The sequence below is a fragment of the Dipodomys merriami genome, unplaced genomic scaffold (genome assembly GCF_024711535.1).
Source record: "Dipodomys merriami isolate MVZ:Mamm:240054 unplaced genomic scaffold, mDipMer1.0.p SCAF_104, whole genome shotgun sequence".
Lineage (NCBI taxonomy): Eukaryota > Metazoa > Chordata > Mammalia > Rodentia > Heteromyidae > Dipodomys > Dipodomys merriami.
In genome coordinates, this window is record NW_027202316.1 from 396,906 (window position 1) to 416,014 (window position 19,109).

At 46.7% G+C, this 19,109-nt stretch overlaps 1 protein-coding gene and 1 long non-coding RNA gene across 11 annotated transcripts in view; both read left to right on the forward strand.

Moving 5' to 3' along the window:
- LOC138810698 (uncharacterized) overlaps window positions 1-19,109 on the forward strand; it is a 162,302-nt gene that overhangs the window by 139,366 nt on the left and 3,827 nt on the right. For 8 of the 10 annotated variants that reach the window (XM_069997894.1, XM_069997923.1, XM_069997932.1 and 5 more), the window contains 6 exons: window positions 4,464-4,568; window positions 15,368-15,564; window positions 16,146-16,202; window positions 16,909-17,090; window positions 17,344-18,761; window positions 18,866-19,084. In XM_069997894.1, the coding sequence (XP_069853995.1) occupies window positions 4,464-4,568; window positions 15,368-15,564; window positions 16,146-16,202; window positions 16,909-17,090; window positions 17,344-18,761; window positions 18,866-19,084 (2,178 nt within the window). Of the gene's footprint in view, window positions 1-789; window positions 847-4,463; window positions 4,569-12,875; window positions 15,124-15,367; window positions 15,565-16,145; window positions 16,203-16,908; window positions 17,091-17,343; window positions 18,762-18,865; window positions 19,085-19,109 lie in introns of those variants that run through there. The other 2 variants (XM_069997941.1, XM_069997956.1) reach the window with 2 other exon arrangements.
- On the forward strand, window positions 5,403-12,829 carry LOC138810791 (uncharacterized). The gene is made up of 5 exons (XR_011367239.1): window positions 5,403-5,654; window positions 5,834-5,970; window positions 6,078-7,473; window positions 8,261-8,381; window positions 9,033-12,829. It is a non-coding gene; the product is annotated as an uncharacterized lncRNA (long non-coding RNA).

Genomic DNA, 19,109 nt, shown 5'->3' on the forward strand with positions numbered 1-19,109 from the left:
CAGATCTCAGCCTCCTCAGTAGCTAGGATTATAGGCGTGAGCCACCGGTGCCTGGCTGGCTCAGTTTTCTTGTTGGGAAAGGAAGAGAAAGTTCATGTTGACCCTGGAAGCATTTGATGAGGCCTAAGGGTTCGAATATGCAAGACACTTTACATAATACCTGCCACATCATAGACACAATTTTAGTAGCTCCACTTACTAACTTGAGGATGAGGACCTTACACATCAATTAAAGGGGGCCTTCTGCATCTGTGGGTTTCTCACCCACAGATTCAACCAGCTAGGGATTGAAAAGTATTTGAAAGGAATTCCATCTGGACTGAAGGTGTACAGGTTCTTTGCTTGCCATCATTCATTCCTTCAACTGTACAGTATAACAGCTACCTACACAGCACTCATGTTATATTGGACATCCATTGGGAATCTAGCAAAGGTGTAGAGAACATGGTGGAATTGAAACCCCTTGCTACAACTTCTTAAAGATAATTAAGAATAAAAAGTAAAGTATGTGGAGGATGTGTGCAGATGCTTTGCTATTATAGAGAAGGCACTTGAGCATCATGAGATTTTGATAATGGATGCAGGATCCTGGATCCATTTCTCCACAGATCCTAGGGCACTGCACTATGGTTTTCTTTTTCCTCCTTTTTGAAATTGTTACCACAAAGGTGATAGACAGATGAGTTACGGTTACATGGGTCAAGTGATAAGTACATTTCTTTTGGGACATTGTCACCCCTTCCTTTGCTCTTTCCCGTTTTTCCCTTCCATCCCCATCCACAGGTTGGAAGAATGAGAGCCAGAATCAGAAAGAGACGGAACATAGCTCATTCCCAACTAGAAAAGGTTAGTTTAGTTTTATATAAAAATGCACTGATGTTTCATAATCCACATCAAAAGCAATTTTCAAATTGGCTTTTGTGTGGCAAGAGCCTATTTGCTGGAGACAGTTAGGACATGGTTCGTTGCAAATGTGAAGGACTTTGGTCTGGTGTCTGGTGTTTGTGGCGGGGGGGGAGGTTTGGGGGGGCATAGTGTCTAGTGAGTACCACTGCCCCATTTGTTCACCTTTTGTCCCTCTATTTCTGTGCTCTCCACTTACCCTCCCAAATAAAGAAACAAGACAAAAAGGAAAGAAAACAAAAAAGCAACAAAATACCTCTTGTTTCCATTTTCTAGGGGTCACATCGATAAATATGATTTTATATGATCAGATATACATAGGCATTGTGCCTTTGAGTTCCTCTCCCCTAAGAATATCCTCCTTTGGTCTTGCTGTATTTTAATGTTTACAGTCCTGTAGCTATGTTGGTTTTTAACTGGAAGGATCTTTGGAGAACAGTTGTAACTTCTTTGATCACCCAGGTGCCCAAGGATGGGTGTGATTGATGCAAAGTGTCTTCACTGGGGATTGTAGATGCTAAACTCAAACAAGTTTGATGATGGCTGAGCCATGGGGATTTTACATGGTCATCTTCATCTACCTAGTGTTTTAGAGAGTTGTTGGAATTAGATTCAGAGAAATGTATTTTTCTCCCCTCATTTCCATGTGTATTTATTTTGGGATTACATTGATAAATCTGAAATAAATGTCACGGTTTTCTCTTTTATGTCTGACGCCCTTTCCTTTACTGGCTGGCCTGTGCTTCGGGATGGCTCGTATTGATTAGCTGATGTCAAATAAACTTTTGTCCGTCTATGAAAGTCCAATGTTGGCAGTGCCAAAATAAAATAAATGCATCTGGCTTGTCATACTGGTAGGAAGGGGAAAAGTAGGGACAGGAGATGGATGGTTGAAATGCATTGTCTACAGAAGTCCTGTGTACTTGTTCACAGACAAGTAGGGAGGGCCGGGAGCTGGTGAACTTGGTTTCCTCGTCAGTCATGTGGATACCACAAGAGGACCAGGTGGCTGCGTTATTCTGAGTCTTCACACATGTCAGGTTCTCTGCAGTGGAAGCCCTCAGAAAGGCAACTTTTCTATGTCACTTAGGTTCATGAAAATCTCATGCCTCCAAGTACCAGTGTGTATACAATGGGAGAAATTCCACTAAACTCTACTAAATCACTCTGCCTAGGAGATCATTTAAGTACAAATGGCTCTTGTGGTGAATTCTCTGGTTGTCCATTTCCAATAATGGATATTGTTTCCCCTGTTACCGCTATAGTATAGGAGTTGGTCCTTCACCACAGTGAATGAGGCATGTCAAACCCAGCTGAACCACAGTGTGACACACTGTATGAGACACACCGTATGATTTATGCCCTCTCTCTCTCTCTCTCTCTCTCTCTCTCTCTCTCTCTCTCTCTCTCTCTCTCTCTCTCTCTCTCTCGTCATGGTATTTGAGTATTCTAAAAACTTTCCAACATTTTAATAAATGAATGAGGAGGAAATGTTAAAATGTAACACATTGTACTCAGTACTTTGGTACTGTTTGGATGTGGTGAACTTGTGTGGTTTTGAAGCAGGAGCTGTAGCCTGGAGCTGTCATTTATCAGCTCATAAGCAAGTTTTCAAATCAGCTTTAGGAAAATAGTTTAGGTGTACACTTTAATAATATAGCAAAGTGTGGGTGGTTTGAACCTTACATAAGAAGGCCTTCCTGTACACAAATAAGAAAAAAAAATGCTGTTAGACTAGAATTTATCCCAGCATAAAAGAAAAGGAGGTGGGGAGGGAGGAAAGGAGGGAAAAGAACTCAAAGTGATTATTAAAAATGTAACCAAGAGTCAAAATGAAAATATGCAAGTTTTCCAGATTGTGAGGTGAAAGCAGTTGTCATTAATAATCGTTGAACAGTTTAAAAATATTTTTACACTGACAAATGTCATGTGTGATTTTCTCATGTATAGTATATGTTGAAATAAATAAACATTGTGGAATAGTTAAATCTACTTAATTAACACATGCTTAATCTCACATGGCTGTTATTTTTGTAGTGAAATTCGATACCTCCCCACCCCCAGCTCCTATTCAGCATAGAGCTAGAATTACAAGTCAGAGCAATTAGACAAAAGAAAGAAATGACAGTCATGTATACAGGAAAGAAGGAAATCAAGTTATTTGTAGATGATGCACTTTTATGTACAGAAAAATCCTAATGATGTCACCAAATACATGGTGAGAACTACTAGATAAATTCAGCAAACTTAGATACAAGTCCAATATGATAAAACACTGAAACAAGGACACAGGATGACCCATTGCAACCTTGATAACCACAATACAGTATATTGGAAATGAACTTTACAACTTTGGGGGGAGGAGAGGAGTGAGGGAGTTGGGAGAGGGAAGGGATAGTGGGAGAACAACAAGGGAGGGGGTAACAATGCTCAACAAGAAATGTACTCATTACCTTACTCATATAACTGTAACCCCTCTGTACAACATCTGTACAAGAAAATAAAATTGAAAAACATGTGTAGCATTTCTACCTACAGTCCTCAACAACAAATTGCCTTTGACTCTGTGCAACACTGAGAATTGAACCAGTGCCTTGGGCATGCTAGGCACACTGTTCTACCACTAAGCTACATCCTCAGCCTTTGTTCTGCTGGCACAGGTTGTCATGATATGGAGCTCCCCATCCGTCTGCCTCAGTCTCCCACACGCTGGGCTTACAGGAATATACCACAGCACCCCACTTGGATGTTCTTTTCATGTGTTCAACAGGAAAAAAAATGGAAAACATCACTTCCTCTCAATCATTCACTGTTCAGATCTGCTTTTTAGTGCAGTGTTTGGTGTGACTGAGCTGTTTGTTGCCCGAAGAGCTGTCATAGTGTTCATTGATCAATTAATGTCATGCATACACAAATATTTGTCTGAGCCAGGCCTGCTCTTTGGTTAGGCACATTGGTAACATTGGGCCATATGTGGAGTCCATCATGCCAGACACAATCCTCAGAAACATGCTAGTGTCAGCAGACTACACAGGTCAGACATGAGCGCAGTGCCTGTAGAGGCCTGGGGACTGTGTCTCCAAGACAGTTTACAAAGCCGATGGATAGGCGTGGCCAGACCGGCCTTCATGCATAAGCTTGAGGATGGGTCAGATCCGGGAGTAATGGCTCCCTTCAGTCAGCTCCTGAAATGGATGCAGAGTCACTCCAGCCCAGATATTTCTCGCCCTGTGCCACTGGCTTCACTTCAATGCAGCTGCCAGAGATTGAACTTGCGTGTTATTTTCTTTTCCTTGAAATGTGACGTGACTAAGGATGATCCTGTGTTTCGATCTTTAACTGGGTTTCCAGCCCTGGGTTATAAAAAGTGATTTAGCTGAGCCCACAGAGCTTGAAGAAGTTCCTCTGCCAATCCCAATAGGTTGACATAGTTGGTCATTGGGAACTTAACCTTCAGTCTTGAGGTGGGCAAGGTGCACCTCCACTGTCTTCCCCCCTGCTGTGATTGGCAAAGACTGCTGAAGAATTAACTTCACTTAGTACTTGATTTTTTATTGCAGAATCATGTCAACCCTGCCATGGACTTCACCCAGACTCCTCCTGGGATGCTGGCTCTTGACAACATGCTGTACTTCGCCAAACATCACCAAGATGCGTATATTCGGGTAAGCAAGCCCTGCTTCCTGCTAGAGTTCTAATCTCACACCTACAGGTACAGAGGTATTTGCTTTAGATGTGCAACTCCAGAGTTTTTGTCCCCATCCAACTAAAAAAAAATTTAAATTTACCATAGTTGATCTGGTAGTATATAACAGGGATTTTTTTTAAGCTTTTGGATTTCTCCCTTCAGTGATGTTTAGAAAATTTTGTTGATATCAGGAAAATCTTTTAGATAGATTGCTATTGAGTTATGAAGAAAAAAAGACATTTTAAATAACCAGGAAAAGAAACGAAGTGTTTACCAAAAATGTGCACAACCTTGGATTTCATGGAGAGCTCTTTAGACATATTAAAGTTAGAAAGAAGGCTCCAGTTCTTTCTAGCATGAGGTATTCTTCTATGTCTCGTGCTAAAAATGCAACCAAGTAAATAAAAAGCAAGAGGAAAATGGGAGAGGTGGGACGAGAGAAACTTCCCATATTTCCTAGCAGAGTAGTCACACTCCACTGACCAAGTTGTCTTACTGGTGTGGGGCAGGAGAAAGGGGAGGCCATTGCTGCTCCTGTGAAATAGCAGATCCTTCCTATGGACTGGGTGGCCCCCTGCGGGGAGGGCAAAGCGTGAGTGTGGAGCCTCGGGTGCCAGTGACATAGAAGGCTTGTCCAGCAGGTGGCACAGCTGGGAGCCTGAGATTCATGATGCTGCCTCTTCTCTGCCTTCTGGGAGAAGAGCCAGGATGCAGAATGGATCCGAGTGAGATCCGGAAGGAGGAGACACAGATGGAACAAGGGCACTGCCTCATGGACGAGCTACCCTCATAATTCTGTAGAAATGTAGGAAGCATTTGATGAATGCATTGCCCCCAAATTAGAATCTGAGCTCAAAATCAGATTTGCTCATTCCAGCATGAACTCTGACATTGTCTCCTGCTCGGTTCTTTGTGGTACTGGCTTCCTAGAGATCAAAGTTTAAGACTTGAACTGTCCCTGACTCATTGCCTCAACCTGGGCAATTCCTCTTGTCTGGAATATTGGGAGACTTGAAGGCTTGAAGCTAGGACCACATTTCCCCAGTGGCATGTTTGAAACTTGGTGGGCATTATTTTTTTGGGGGGGGGGGGCTACCATATCTAGCAGGGAATTAATGGTTACAATCTGTAATACAGGGGATCACCATGCAATGTCTGTGTGTGTGTGTGTGTGTGTGTGTGTGTGTGTGTATCTACCTAAGTAGACAGGTAAACTGACTATATTTTCTCTCTCCCTCCCAGCTTATCCCATTCTACAAGTTATCATTGTGTGTAGCTGAATTGTGTGCTATTGCCAGTAGCATGTCTAATTTTACTAGCAAAATTGAAGTTCAAACCTACAAGGGACTTGCTGTTGTGAGGCTACAGTTAGCCGCATGGTAAGGCAAGGTCCCCCTGTCCATGTGTTCTCCCATGCACCTGGGTCCTGCCTGTTCTCAGATATTCTCTTCATCCTAGTCCTCACAGCACCTGTGATTGCCCACAGCTGGCCCAATGGAAGAAGGGCAGTTTGGCTTTCCTGCATTTAGTGGCATCTCTCGCCTGACCTGGCTGGTATCCCTGTTGGGTGAGCTTTCTCTGGTGTCTGCCACTTTGGAAGAGCAAGAAGAGGAGCAGTATATGCAAATGACTGTGCACCTAGAGACCAAGGACAGATGGTAACTCCTGAGAAACCTGACGAAAAGGAGACTTCGGGCTGTGTCCATTGTATGCAAGGGTGACAACAGAGAAAACCCCAAGGGACACAGCCAGTTGTCCCACCACAGCAGAGCTGACAGCTTGCAAAGACTAGAAATTAGTCCCACTTGTGTTGGCTCCATTGTCCAGTAAGTGAATAGGTGCTTACAGAATTGAAGCATGTTGATGAAGTCAAGTACTAGAATTTTTACTGTATACTTCTTTATTTGCATACTCAATTTAGAGATTGGCCTCTCACTGCATTTCCCAGGAGGATCCTGATGTAGTTGGCTCAAGTGATCCTCATGCCTCAGCCTCCCCAGTAACTGGGACTCGGGGCCTGCACCCCTGCTCCCAGCTCCCTTCATGTAGCTTTACGGATGAGGAAATGGAGGTGTGAGAAACATCTTGCCATTCTGCAATGCCTCATATCTGAAGACATGATAAACATTCTGAGATAGATCAGACTGTTTATATTACCTAAAGTTTATTTACATCCAATGACTCTTAGCTATCCTAGCCTGTGAATGCAGTCCTGGCTTCTGATGGTGCCGTGGAAGTGAGTGTTATGCCTAGGTTGCAGGACCCCCACCAAGAAGACCACCGAGAGTCAACTTTACAGCTGTTTTGAGGTTGTATTTAGGCGGGCTGCAGCTCGGACCTCATCCTACACTCTGACACAGCGGAGCCTAGGAGAGCCCCAAGTTAAGGATTTGCAGGTCTTATAAAGGCATACAACCAGGTGGTTTAGCACCACGTGTTGCTCTGCTCTGAAACGAGCAACAAATGGTCACTGCCTCAAGGACTTTAACCCTTCAGTGAGCATTCGCATGTTTCCAGTTATTTTCTCCCTCCCTCCCAGCTTATCCCATTCTACAAGTTAGAATGAGACACTTCAGCTCAAACATGGCATCTGTCTGGAGCTTATCATCATACAATTAGAGGTACCGATAACTGTTGTCTTAGGACAGAATTCCTTAAGGTACCTTCAGACAGTGTAGTTGAGTGAATGAGAACACAGGGTGATCATGAAAGTTGCCCATCAAATGCCTAGAAAAGCTGGGGTCATCCTCCAATCCCTGCTGTACAAATGCAGTAGAAGGCAATGTCACAGGAGCACCATGGCCTGACCTTTAAAAAACAAGTAATTGATTTTATTGTATTGTACAGATGCTGTACAGAGGGGTTACAGTTACATGAGTAAGGTAATGAGTACATTTCTTGTTGAGCATTGTTACCCCCTCCCTTGTTGTTCTCCCACTATCCTTTTCCTCCTCCACCTCCCTCACTCCTCCTCCCACCCTGAAGTTTTAACATTCATTTCCAATATACTGTCTTGTGGGGATCATTGTTGCAATGGGTCCTCTGATGTCCTTGCTTCAATGTTTTGTTATTCCCCTTACCCTCCCCAAAGTAGAGAAATGTATATACAAGATTCAGGGTACCAAAATCAAATGCAGTGACAACAGGGGAAGAACATAGAAAGGAAACCAAAAGATCACATAGTACTTTAAAATTACAACAAAGAAACATCACTTTTGCCCATATCTTGGGGTTCATTTCACTTAACACCATTTTATATGGTCATATGTTCATAGCTTTTGAGGTTTTCAGCTCACCTGATAAAATTATCCTAGATGTATAGTAATTATTTCAAATAAGGGAAACCATGAGACTTATATTTCTTTGGGTCTGGCTTACTCCACTTAATATGATTTTTCCAAGTCTTTCCATTTCCTAATAAATGGGGTTGTGCCATTCTTATTGATGGAATAAAATTCCATTTTATATGTATATATGATTACATATATGTGTGTTTATACATACATATATGTGTGTGTGTATATATATATATATATACCACATTTTCTTAATCCACTCATCTACTGAGGGGCACCTGGGTTGGTTCCATATCTCAGCTTTGGTGACTAATGCTGCAATAAACATATTTGTGCTGGTAGCTTTACTATGGCCTTGTTTGTGATCATTTAGGTAAATGCCCAGAAGTGGGATCCTCATATATTACCCTGCCACGGAATGGCCTGGCCTTTTCCTGTATTTTCTGACTCAGTCTTTGTACTGATTCACTGAAGGGGCAACTGAGACTCAGAAGGTAAGAGACTTCACAAGGAAGTGGTTGGACTTTCCTTGTCTATAACAAGTGACTGAGAGAAACTGTTTCAAGGAGGAAAGGTGTGTTTTGGCTGGCTTCCAGCCTCTTCAGTCCAGGCTCGGTTGTGATAGGCTTGTGGTGAGTCAGACATCATAGCATCAGGAGTGAGCAATGGCAGAGGCTGCTTTCCTCATGCAGCCAAAGCAGGCTGCCAGTACAGGGAGGGTGGGCAGACATGCCCCTAGTGACCTATTGTACTAGGACAGAACTGCTTCTTAGGTTTCAGTACCTCCCCAGCCAGGTCCACAAGCAAAGGACCAAGTCTGCATTTCCTACTCAATCACAAACTGATAGAAGCTCTGCAATTCACCTCAGTTGCCTTTCTTCAGCCCTCACGCTGTGTGCATTCTCCCCGGCCATGCTGGAAGCACACAGAAACAAGTACAGACCACCAGTGGTACTGTCGGCACCTTGTCACAGTCCTCACATGCCGTAGGGAAGATGTGTTGCCTGCACTTACTCCCAAACCCTAGTCCCTCCTAATTCAGTGGCTGTGTTTAAATTTTGTAAAAGTGTGCATTCAGAGTTTGTTCAAGACCAACTCATGTGAATATCCAGTATAGAAGTAGTGACAAAAACACCTGTATCTAGGTCCTCAGGATGCTGTGGAAGGACGATCTCAGGCCTGTGCTCTGCCTGGTTCTTCAGGACTTGCGAAAATGGCCACCTCAGCCATGCCTACAGACAGGTGCTGACATGCTGACACAGGTGTGGATGTGGTTGGGCAGCTTCCTGCAAAGAGAAGAATGACCTGTCAGTGCCCTGGTTGGGGAATATTTGCATCTGTAAATATTCCTGAGTGATGCCACAGAGGAGCCCCTTCAGTGAGCCCAGGCCTGGCTCTGTGGGACTGGATGGCATCAGTTGCCGTACACACTCAGATCATGAATGGACCAGATCCTTCCTTTAGGACAGAATTTACCTAGGAAAATGTTCTCGCTATTGCACAGGCACACATCACAGCTCTTCCCTACTATCCGGAGAGAAACAACCCACAGAAAGGGGTCACAATTTGGAGAATTGACGTTTTTCCTACTTGGATTGTAGGTTTTCAGGAGCTCTCATGTGAGTTTCAGTGGGAAACAGAATGGAAACAAAGGGGTCTGCTTTGGACCCAAGAGTTGGTATTTTCTGGCATGATTGGGTTGAGAGAGTCATGAGAATGTGAGTAGAAGAACACTAAGAATTCTTCCTCACCAACTGTTCACACTGCGATGAAGAAGTTTGCACCAATTGCAGGTGGTACTTGGATTGCCTGTCTTCCCTGTGTGAACCCCTGGAAGGATCAGTAAAATGCCAGGTAAAAAGTCCTGACCAGCCTGGTACTGGTGGCTTTGCTTCCTTCTGAAGTTCTCGCTATCCAGGTGGTTGAGCTCTCAAGACTCCATTTGAACCCTGTGCCTACAGGAAAGTCCAGGAGACTGTTATTTCCAAATCAACACCAAAAGAGCCATATGTGGAGCTGTATTGAAGTGATAGAGAGCACTAACCTAACCTTCAGTACATAGGCTTAGAGACAGTGCCCAGACCCTGAGATCAAGGCCCAGAATGATCACAGAAGAAAAGGCCTGAATGACTAACTTGTTTCCACAAAAGTTATTGAGTCCATTCTGCTATCCGGGGCCAAATATGTCAAGAGCAGATGGCAGCAAAGTTGGAAACACAGTTCACAATGGCCTGCAGTGTGATGGACATTTGGATGTCACTGAATGACCTCATTGATCCACCGCTGCAAGGAAGGAAGCTGGGTGCACAGTGAGGCCATGTCTGTAGAAGGTGGGCCAGCCTCCCCACCTGCTCCCCACCATGCGCTGTCTAAAATGAGGCTTACTCTAGTCATTTTGCAATCTACTAACCTGGCTTGAGGAGAAAGGGCCTGGTTTCCAGAAAACAGACATTTAAGCTTCCATTTCAAATCTTGATCCCTGGAGAATGTACCAAATAGAGGTGTCACGGAGGTCATTTTCCAGAAAGAGCAAGATCTGTTTGTGCAGAAGTTCTCGGGGCAGGTCTCTGAGAAGGGACTGGCTGCAGAAAGGAAGCATGTCCTGCACTGCCTGGTGCTGGCAGAGGGGGTCGAGAGCTGCTGCTGTTTGGAGAAGTAGGAGAGGAAGCGGTGGGCACCGCCAGCACTGCATCACAGTTGGATGTTCTCAGCTGCTTGCCTCCATTCTTACCATTAAACATGTTGGAGAAAGAGGATGAGGATCTTGTTTTTTTTAATCCAGCTAGACAGTCTATGTCACTTAATTGAAGAGTTAAGTCCGTTAATGTTGAGAGATAGGACTGAGAGGTATTTGGGAGTTCCTGCCATGTCATCCACCTTCTTGGGGGCTGCAGCTACTGGGTTCCTCCTATGGTTCTTGGATTCTCAGTTTGGGTGCGGTTTCTTGGCCTTTATTGTGGTCTTGTTGGTTTTCTATGTGTAGGACATCTTTAAGAATCTTTTGTAGGGGTGGTTTGGTGGAGATATATTGTTTCAATTTTTCTTTGCTATGGAAGGAGAGTTATGAAGGAGAGTTTAGCTGCGTACAGTATTCTTGGTTGATAGTTGTTTGTCTTTAGGGCATGGCATACATCATTCCAGGCTCTTCTTGCTTTGATTGTCTCTGCTGAGAAGTCTGAGGTGATTCTAATTGGTTTCCCTTTATAGGTGATTAATCTTTTTTCCTTGACAGCTTTAAGGATCTTTTCCTTGGTCTGAATTGATCCTGTGTGGATTATACTATGACCGTGGGATGTCCTATTCTGGTCTGGTCTATTTGGGGTTCGAAAAGCTTCTTGTATCTGAATAGGCCTATCTTTTTGCATGTTTGGGAAGTTCTCTGCTAGGATCCTGTTAAACAAATTTCCTAGACCATTAACTTCTGTTTCTAGATGCTCCTCTACACCCATTATCCTCAATTAGGCCTTCTGATGGTGTCTTCCAAGTGTTGGATAGATCTATCATATTTCTTGGACTTGTCTTGGATGGTTGTATGTTCTTTCTCTATAATATCTAGGCTGTCTTCAATCCCAGAGATTCGATCTTCTGCATGGTCTAACCTGCTGTCAAGACTTTCTACTTTGTTTTTTATTTCTTTTCCTTCTAATTGGTCAGCTTTGATGGCTTCAAATTCTTTGTTGAAGCTTTGTTTTAGATCTTGTATGAGCTTCTTTACTTCCTTAATTTGGTGTTCAGTGTTTATTCTCAAATCACTTAGTTGATTGGTTATGGTTTCCTTGGACTCCCATTCCTTCTGTTGGGTTCCATTCAGCATTCCCTTTGTGGTCTCCCTGACTTCCTTCAGCTCTTTGTTAATGGATTCCATGAATGCCTTTAGTGATCTTTGTGTATTCTCATCCTGTTCTCTCAATTCCTGTATTACTCTTTGCTTAGCTTCCTCACGTTCAGGCCATTCCTGTAGTTCCTTTGAGTGTTCTCAGCCTGCTCACACCATTCCTGCCTTTCTCTTTGAGTGTTCTCAAGCTGCTCTCGCAAATCCTCACGCTCATGATATTCCTGTATAAACCTTTGGTTTGCCTCCTCTCTCTCCCTATCACGTTCATACAGAGTCCTTTGTATGTTTTCAATCTTTTCATTTACATGTTTGCCAGCAGTGTTTATAGAGCTATTTGGGAACTCTCCTCTGGATCATTCATTTTCTGTTCTGTCCCCTGATTATCATGAGTGGGAGTTGAGATACCCGGACTTGCCATTTTTCTTGTGTTTTTCCGGCTTACTCTGCCCATTTGGGATGAAAATAACACCAGTTTTGCGCTAGAATAGTATCTTAAGGTAAGCATCAACCAAAGTCTGTATTTGCACAGTCAATAGTCTGCAGATACAATCTAGTTCGACAGATAAATCTATTCAACATCAAACAACTATATATTAATGGGCTACAAAGAATGGGCAAAGAAGAATTTGGCAAACCAGAAATTATTAGGTTTAGGGAGAGATGTGGGTAAAAATAGGAATAGAGAGATGTGGGAAGGCACAGGGAGAGTTAACTAAGTCCTACTCTCAAAGCTTAAAAATTGTACATGTTTGAAAATGAAATATTCAGAGAAGAACGTGGATATAATGAGAAAAGGGGAGGGATATAAAGGAGATGTGAAAAACTTAAAAATAAAACTACTTAAAATATTATATAGGTATAAAGAGGTAGTACTGCTATTAAGAAATTTAAGTCTAAGGTTTTGAATTGAGTAATAAATTTCTGGATTAAGTGTGTACCTCCCCCACAGCATAACCCGTGCTTTCACTGTATTTGATGTCGGTATAATTTGTGGAGGGGAAGGGGAAAACCAAGTCATTTAAATAGGGATATAGGTGGACCCATGGCAACAATGAGAAGTACAAGTCGTTATGTCGAAAACGAATGTTACAACTTTGGTGGGGAGGCAGGGAGGATTGGGTGGGGCAGGCGGGGGGGAGGATGGGAAAGGATGGGAAGGGGAAACAAAGGAGGAGGCTACAATGCTTGATAAGAAATGTACTCATTATCTTGCCCATGTAATTGTAACCCCTCTGTACAGTATTTTCACAACTAAAAAAAAGAGAGAGAGGATGAGTATGCTGCTGCCAGCTGTGGGAGTGAGATTCGGGAATGGGGCCCTGGAGGTGGGGCAAGGCAAGTACTTCCCATGGTGGAGCTGAATTGATTGTGCCATACTCCTGGTTCCCTTAGTTCTTCCCCACCGGCCTGGGAGGTGGAGTATTGTCATTGGTATACTAGCTTTGGGAAATTTAAAAAGATTGAGTCTATAGTAGTACAAAATAATAAGAACAAGTGCATCACATCATTTGTCATGGGCCGGGATTCTACCTGCAGCCCTTACACAGTGGTCACTTCCTCAGAGCAGGCAGGAAGAGCCAGGCATTGAGTCATCAGGATAGAGGGCAGGATCGGCGCCATGGTCAGCAGGATCAGTAGCATGGTCCTGGTGGTGGTGGCAGACACCGTGTTGGAGGGTTTCCTCAGGTGCTTCTGCTGGGTAGCAGAAAACTCTGGCAGGAAACTCTGGCCTCCATTTCCTGTGAAAAAGCCTGCACGTGACTCTAAGTTGGGCTGAAGCCAGTCTTCTTGGCCTACATGCGTGAACAATACCAATGAGTATAAATTACCATCCTCAGAGCCTTGGGCACTGACTGTGACATCTTGAGCTAGGTAGACAATAGCACCAAGGAGAGGTAGCAGACTGGGAAGGGCGCACCTAGGACTCTATAGGTAGAAGGACGCCAAGGGTTTCCCTCCCCTGCCAAGATTTCCCTTGGTGGAGGCGCTTCCTGTCCGCTTCCCTGTGGCTTGAAAAGTGAAGGCCTCCCATCTCCATATGTCTCCACACCAACAAACTCCACATCCAAGCTTTAGCCCCTCTCTAACTACTCTCCACATGCTCCATGGCCCCAGAATAATCTGAGCCCTAGGAGCTCAGTAGCACTCATTTCCTTCCAGTAGCCTGATCCTGAGTGCCCTTTCCACTTCTTCCTCAGTGAACATGGTGCAGAAATCACTACCTCTCCATGCCCTCACCCCTCAACGAATGAGCCCAGAGATTGGCCTCAAATCCTGTTGGACATTGGACAAACAGCCCATTCTTTTCAACGTCCCACCTTTCACCCATCCTCTCATTAGCACACAAACATTGTGGCAGGCAGCAGAGTTGAATTCACCATCTCGCTCCAATGCATGCATTTGAGGACATACATGGATGAACATAGTGGTGTGCCACTGTGTCTTTGTGGATGAATGTGTATCCGTGTTGTGTCCATGAATGTATGTGAGGTCATGTGTATACCTCTCTCAATAGGTGTGTTGAACATTGGAGTCTCATGTGTAGGCTTCCAAATAGAGAAGACCTCGTCTGTGTCTACACTTGTGAAATTCCCACCCCCATGTGAAGCTCAGATCTTGCATTTCCTTTTTGTTTCTTTTGTTCATTGTTGGCTTGCATGGATTTGAGACAGAATCTCTTGCCTAGGTCAGACTAGCCTTGAACTTGGTATCCTCCTCCAGGAGGCTCCCACTGCAGGAATAAGTGGCCTAGACAAGGACAACTGGTTGGCAGTTTATTCTCTGTCTAGACACAATGTGCAGGGGCTGAATGTCTACAAGAGTGCAGTGAAAATGATGGACACCAGCTGTAGGGTTCCCAAGCCTTGGATGGGCAGAGTCCTTTCAGTGTATGACATCCTCAAGCAGGTGCTGGGTGGAAGCCCTAGGAGTGAGTGGGTGACTGGAGGAGGCAGGCAAGCACAGGCACTTGTACATGGGGAGACAATTAAACTGGAAGGAGGGATCGGGTGTGAGCCCAGTAAGTGGTCCTCATTACCACGACATTAACTGGACAGAGGACAGAGGTTGGAGTGTGTCTAGTTTTGCTCCTGACCTGTCACAGGGCCCAGCCAGCACCCAGAGGCCATTTGCAGAGGTCTGGTCTGAGGCTGAGGCTCAGCAGAGGGGCCCTCTATTGATGCTGTCATCTCCAGAGGTGTCACAAAGCACCAGGCAGTATTTAGGGATGCTGTGCGGCTGAGCCAGCTGAGTTGTATGGAAAGCTGAGGGGCAGCAGGATGTTCTCCTGCTGCCCACTATTCCGCAGAACAACTCCACTGGGAGAAATTGAGATCATTAGGAGGCGATGGGTCATCCCCTGTCCCGGTCGCCTGAGCAGAACTGCATCTTGCACTCCACAGGTGAATCAAGGAGGAGGGAGGGTGTGGAGGAAGAGTGAGTCCCCTCACCTACTACCTTCTGGCAGCCTCAGATCCCATGTGTATTTGACATTCTTGAGTTCGGTGTGTATACGTGTGTGTGTGTGTGTGTGTGTGTGTGTGTGTGTGTGCGCGCGCGCCCCAGACTATTTTCGTTGTATGGCCCAGAGACATTTGCTGTTTTGCTGCTGTTTCCATGTTTGAACTGTGTCTCATTTCTTCACAGCAATTACAGTGGGTGTTAGCCCCCACCCTTCCTAATCCCTGCAAGGCAGGATACCTGCAGGGAGGCAAAGTGAAGAAGCTAGTAGACCACTTAGTGCCTGCCCTGCTCTTCGGAGCTGCCTTGTTTATCCCTGTATTTCTGGGGACATATAGTACTTTCAGGACTGCCCATCACGTATTGAAGCTGCTGTATAAAAGGTAAGCGCCAGCTCTGATCCTCGGGACGGGCCCACGGGCTAGGCCTTGGCATGTGCTGCACTAATGCGGATCTGCTTGGATCCTGGCTACTGGCATGCTAGGACCAACATCCTCACTGCCTGAGGCTGGAGCGGTGCGATGGGCCCTGAACAGGCCTGTCCACATTATGACCTTACACCCCGGGGAGCGCAGGGCTGTGGGCAGAGCTGGGAGAAGCCCCTTCCCTCATGAAGGCCCCCTTCTCTACATTGAGGCCTCACATGGCTGAGACCGCAAGCAAACTCTTTTCCAACTTCACAATGGTGGTATATGTTCCATCTAGGGGTCCTGAACTACCTGAACCTCACTAGGAAGCCCAAGGGAAACGCTGCCTCCCCCGTTGCCCGTTCAGGTGTATGGGAGGAAGCTAGTGGGCTCATCAGCTTGTGTGGGGATGCATTTCCAGACGCTTGACACCACTCAGTGAAAGAACAGGGAAATCCTTGTCATCCTGAGCTCCATCCTGTGCTCAGGAAAACCACTGGGACTGTAGACATCATGTGCAGACACAGTATGTTTGACATTCTCATGGTGTCCCCTAGATACAGCCATTCCCGTGACAATGAGAAGAAGGAAGGCGCGCAGGAGCACCTGCAGCAGTGAGTGTGCCTGGGGGAGGAGGGAAGGCATGTGTCTTCAGAGTGGGTGCAGTGGAGAGCTGGCCTTGGAGAGGCCTGGGCAAAGGAAATGGCAGCCACTCCTGAAGGAAGACTCAAATCCAGGTAGAAATGTGTCCATGTAGGGAGTTAGTCTGGCTTGTTCTGTGCCTGAGGAGGGTGGAAGAAGCTTCTGGCACCATGACCAGGCAGTCCCACGTGCCTGCCCTGGGAAACCTCAGGACCACACAGAACGGGGAGGCCTACAGTGTGTCATCATGGACAATCCTCTAGGATTCCAGGGGCCTCCGTGAGTGCACAAGGGCCAGGATGTGCCCTGGTTGAGAGTCAGGCGAAGACCATTCACACATGGCTCTAGGTCATAGAGGTCACTAGATGCTACCTGAGTGACGACATTCTGGGTTCTCGAGACACTATGCATGAGGACAAAGCACCCCAGGGATGACTGTTTGGGGGCATGCCCAGGGACACTAGGAGGTGGTGTGGGTGGGGTGGGTCTCACTGTGATGTAGGTGGAGTAGCATCCCTTGTGTAGACAATGTCTGCAGTGCAGCCAGGTTACCAGGTCTGCCATGGGGTATAGGCAGGAGTAGGCCCAGGAGCCCAGCTCCCACACCTGTGCTTGAGGGGGTTCTGAGAGGAGGAGAGGCCCAACCTCTGACTCTGCTGCTTCTCCCACTACATCTAGAGCCTTTTTTATATTGGACTCGTGGATGAGAGTATACCCAGCGTGTTGGACTGAAGCACCAGACACGTCCTGCCTGCAACACCTGGGAACCTATTCACACTATGGCTCTGTGGAGGAGCAGCAGGCCCATCTTCTGCTCAGCCAGCTGGAGCACATGCATCTGAAGGAGCCAGAGCTGGAGGGTGAGTAGCATGGGCTGGCAAAGGAGAGAACAGGTGTGGGATTCCAAGCTTTGTCCACCTGAAGGCAGCTCCCATGCTACCATGGGGCCATCAACAGGACAGCCAGGGAACCTGGATGCCGTGGCATGAAACCTGTCCTGGCAGGGCTTCCTGGGGTGGAGTCCAGGGACTAGGGCTTCTCAGCAGGCAGGGGTCTCGTGGCCGTAGGAATGACTGAGGGGAAGGCAGTGCTGTAGGGGATCTTTTCTTGCAGCTGTTCCACCAACTGCCAGGCTTTATGAGAAAATCACTGTCCAACCACTGGCTCCAACACCCTGCGTAGAAGCAGTACTACCATGTCAGTCAGAGCTGGAGCTAGCTGTAGCCTCAGAGGCCCCCTCAGCTCCAGGAGCTGCAGTGGAGCGCCAACAAGAACCCCATGCAGACGGATGTTCTGACTCACCTCGATCAACTGTGACCGAAGAGATCAATCCACCTGCAGGTCAGCCAATGGCCCACAGCCTTGCACCATCTCCAGCACCAAGTCTGGATCTTGACCTGCAATACTCAAGTCTTATTCTATCAAATGAAGGAAGAATGGCTGATCCCTCAGTGCCAGGGGCACTTAGCCCAGTGGTAGCAATGGCTCTAGAGCCAGCCATTGATGCACCAATACATGCCAGTGATGAGGGTATGCCAGTGCCCACTCCAGAAGCCCAGCTGCCTGAAGGCCAGTGTGACCCAATTCTGCAACCCGCCCAAGAAGGAGACGCATCTGCAGTTCAACCAGAGCCCTCCAAACCTATTGTAGTGAGCAGCTCAGGGCCAGAGCTAGACGCTCCAGGAGATGAAAGCCTGGAGTCTGTTCTCAGTCCATCTGGGGAGCAAGTGGAGGCTCTGGGTCCATCTGGGGAGCAAGTGGAGTCTCTGGGTTCATCTGGGGAGCAAGTGGAGTCTCTTGGTCCATCTGGGGAGCAAGTGGAGTCTCTGGGTCCATCTGGGGAGCAAGTGGAGTCTCTCGGTCCATCTGGGGAGCAAGTGGAGTCTCTCGGTCCATCTGGGGAGCAAGTGGAGTCTCTCGGTCCATCTGGGGAGCAAGTGGAGTCTCTCGGTCCATCTGGGGAGCAAGTGGAGTCTCTCGGTCCATCTGGGGAGCAAGTGGAGTCTCTCGGTCCATCTGGGGAGCAAGTGGAGTCTCTCGGTCCATCTGGGGAGCAAGGGGAGTCTCTCGGTCCATCTGGGAAGCAAGTGCAGTCTTGCCCCCTTGCTGGAGAGGCTGACTGCCTTGAGTCTGGTGCTGAGCAGCCAGAGCCACCCGTACAGGAGCCTCTGCCGCCCAGCCGGGATGTAGCACCCGTCCCATCTGTGCAGCTGGAAGCTGACACAGGCTTAGGAGGGGACATTCATCCAGTTACTTATTTTGAGCCGCCAGTGGCTGAAGACGCCGATGGTGTTCTGCCCTGTGCTGCTGAGGAAGAGCCTGCTCGCCCACCAGCTAGTGCGGCAGACAGGCCTGCGGAAACAGACCCAGCTCCCTGGGAGTGTGTGGAGATGGAGGATGTGCAGATTTCCTCCAGGGGGCCATCCCGGATGGAATTAGACATGATGGAATTAGACAGTGATGAGGAGACAGGTCGAGTGCTAGATTGGCTGCCCGAAGAGAAGGCAGATCAGTTCTCCATCATGGCCATCGTAAGTAGCTTGGCAGGGCTGGGCGTGTGGGCTTTCCTTTGCACCTCTACTGCCACACCTGCCTCAGGGCAGAGTCATGCTGACCATTCATTTCATCTTTTCAGAAACTGTTCAAAAAACTCCTCCCTTACCACCTTTTGACCTTTGTGTATGTCCATGCTGACCAAAAGGAGTGTCTGGAGCGCCTGGCACCCACTCTGCTTCCCATACTGGAGCACTGTGAGCAGGTCTCCAGTTGTGTGATCACCACGTGCCTCGGGGACCACAGCATGGAGGCAGCAGAGAGAGCCCAAGTGGTGCAGCACTGGATAGAGGTGGCTCTGGTAAGAGCAGGAGGGGCCCGGGGGC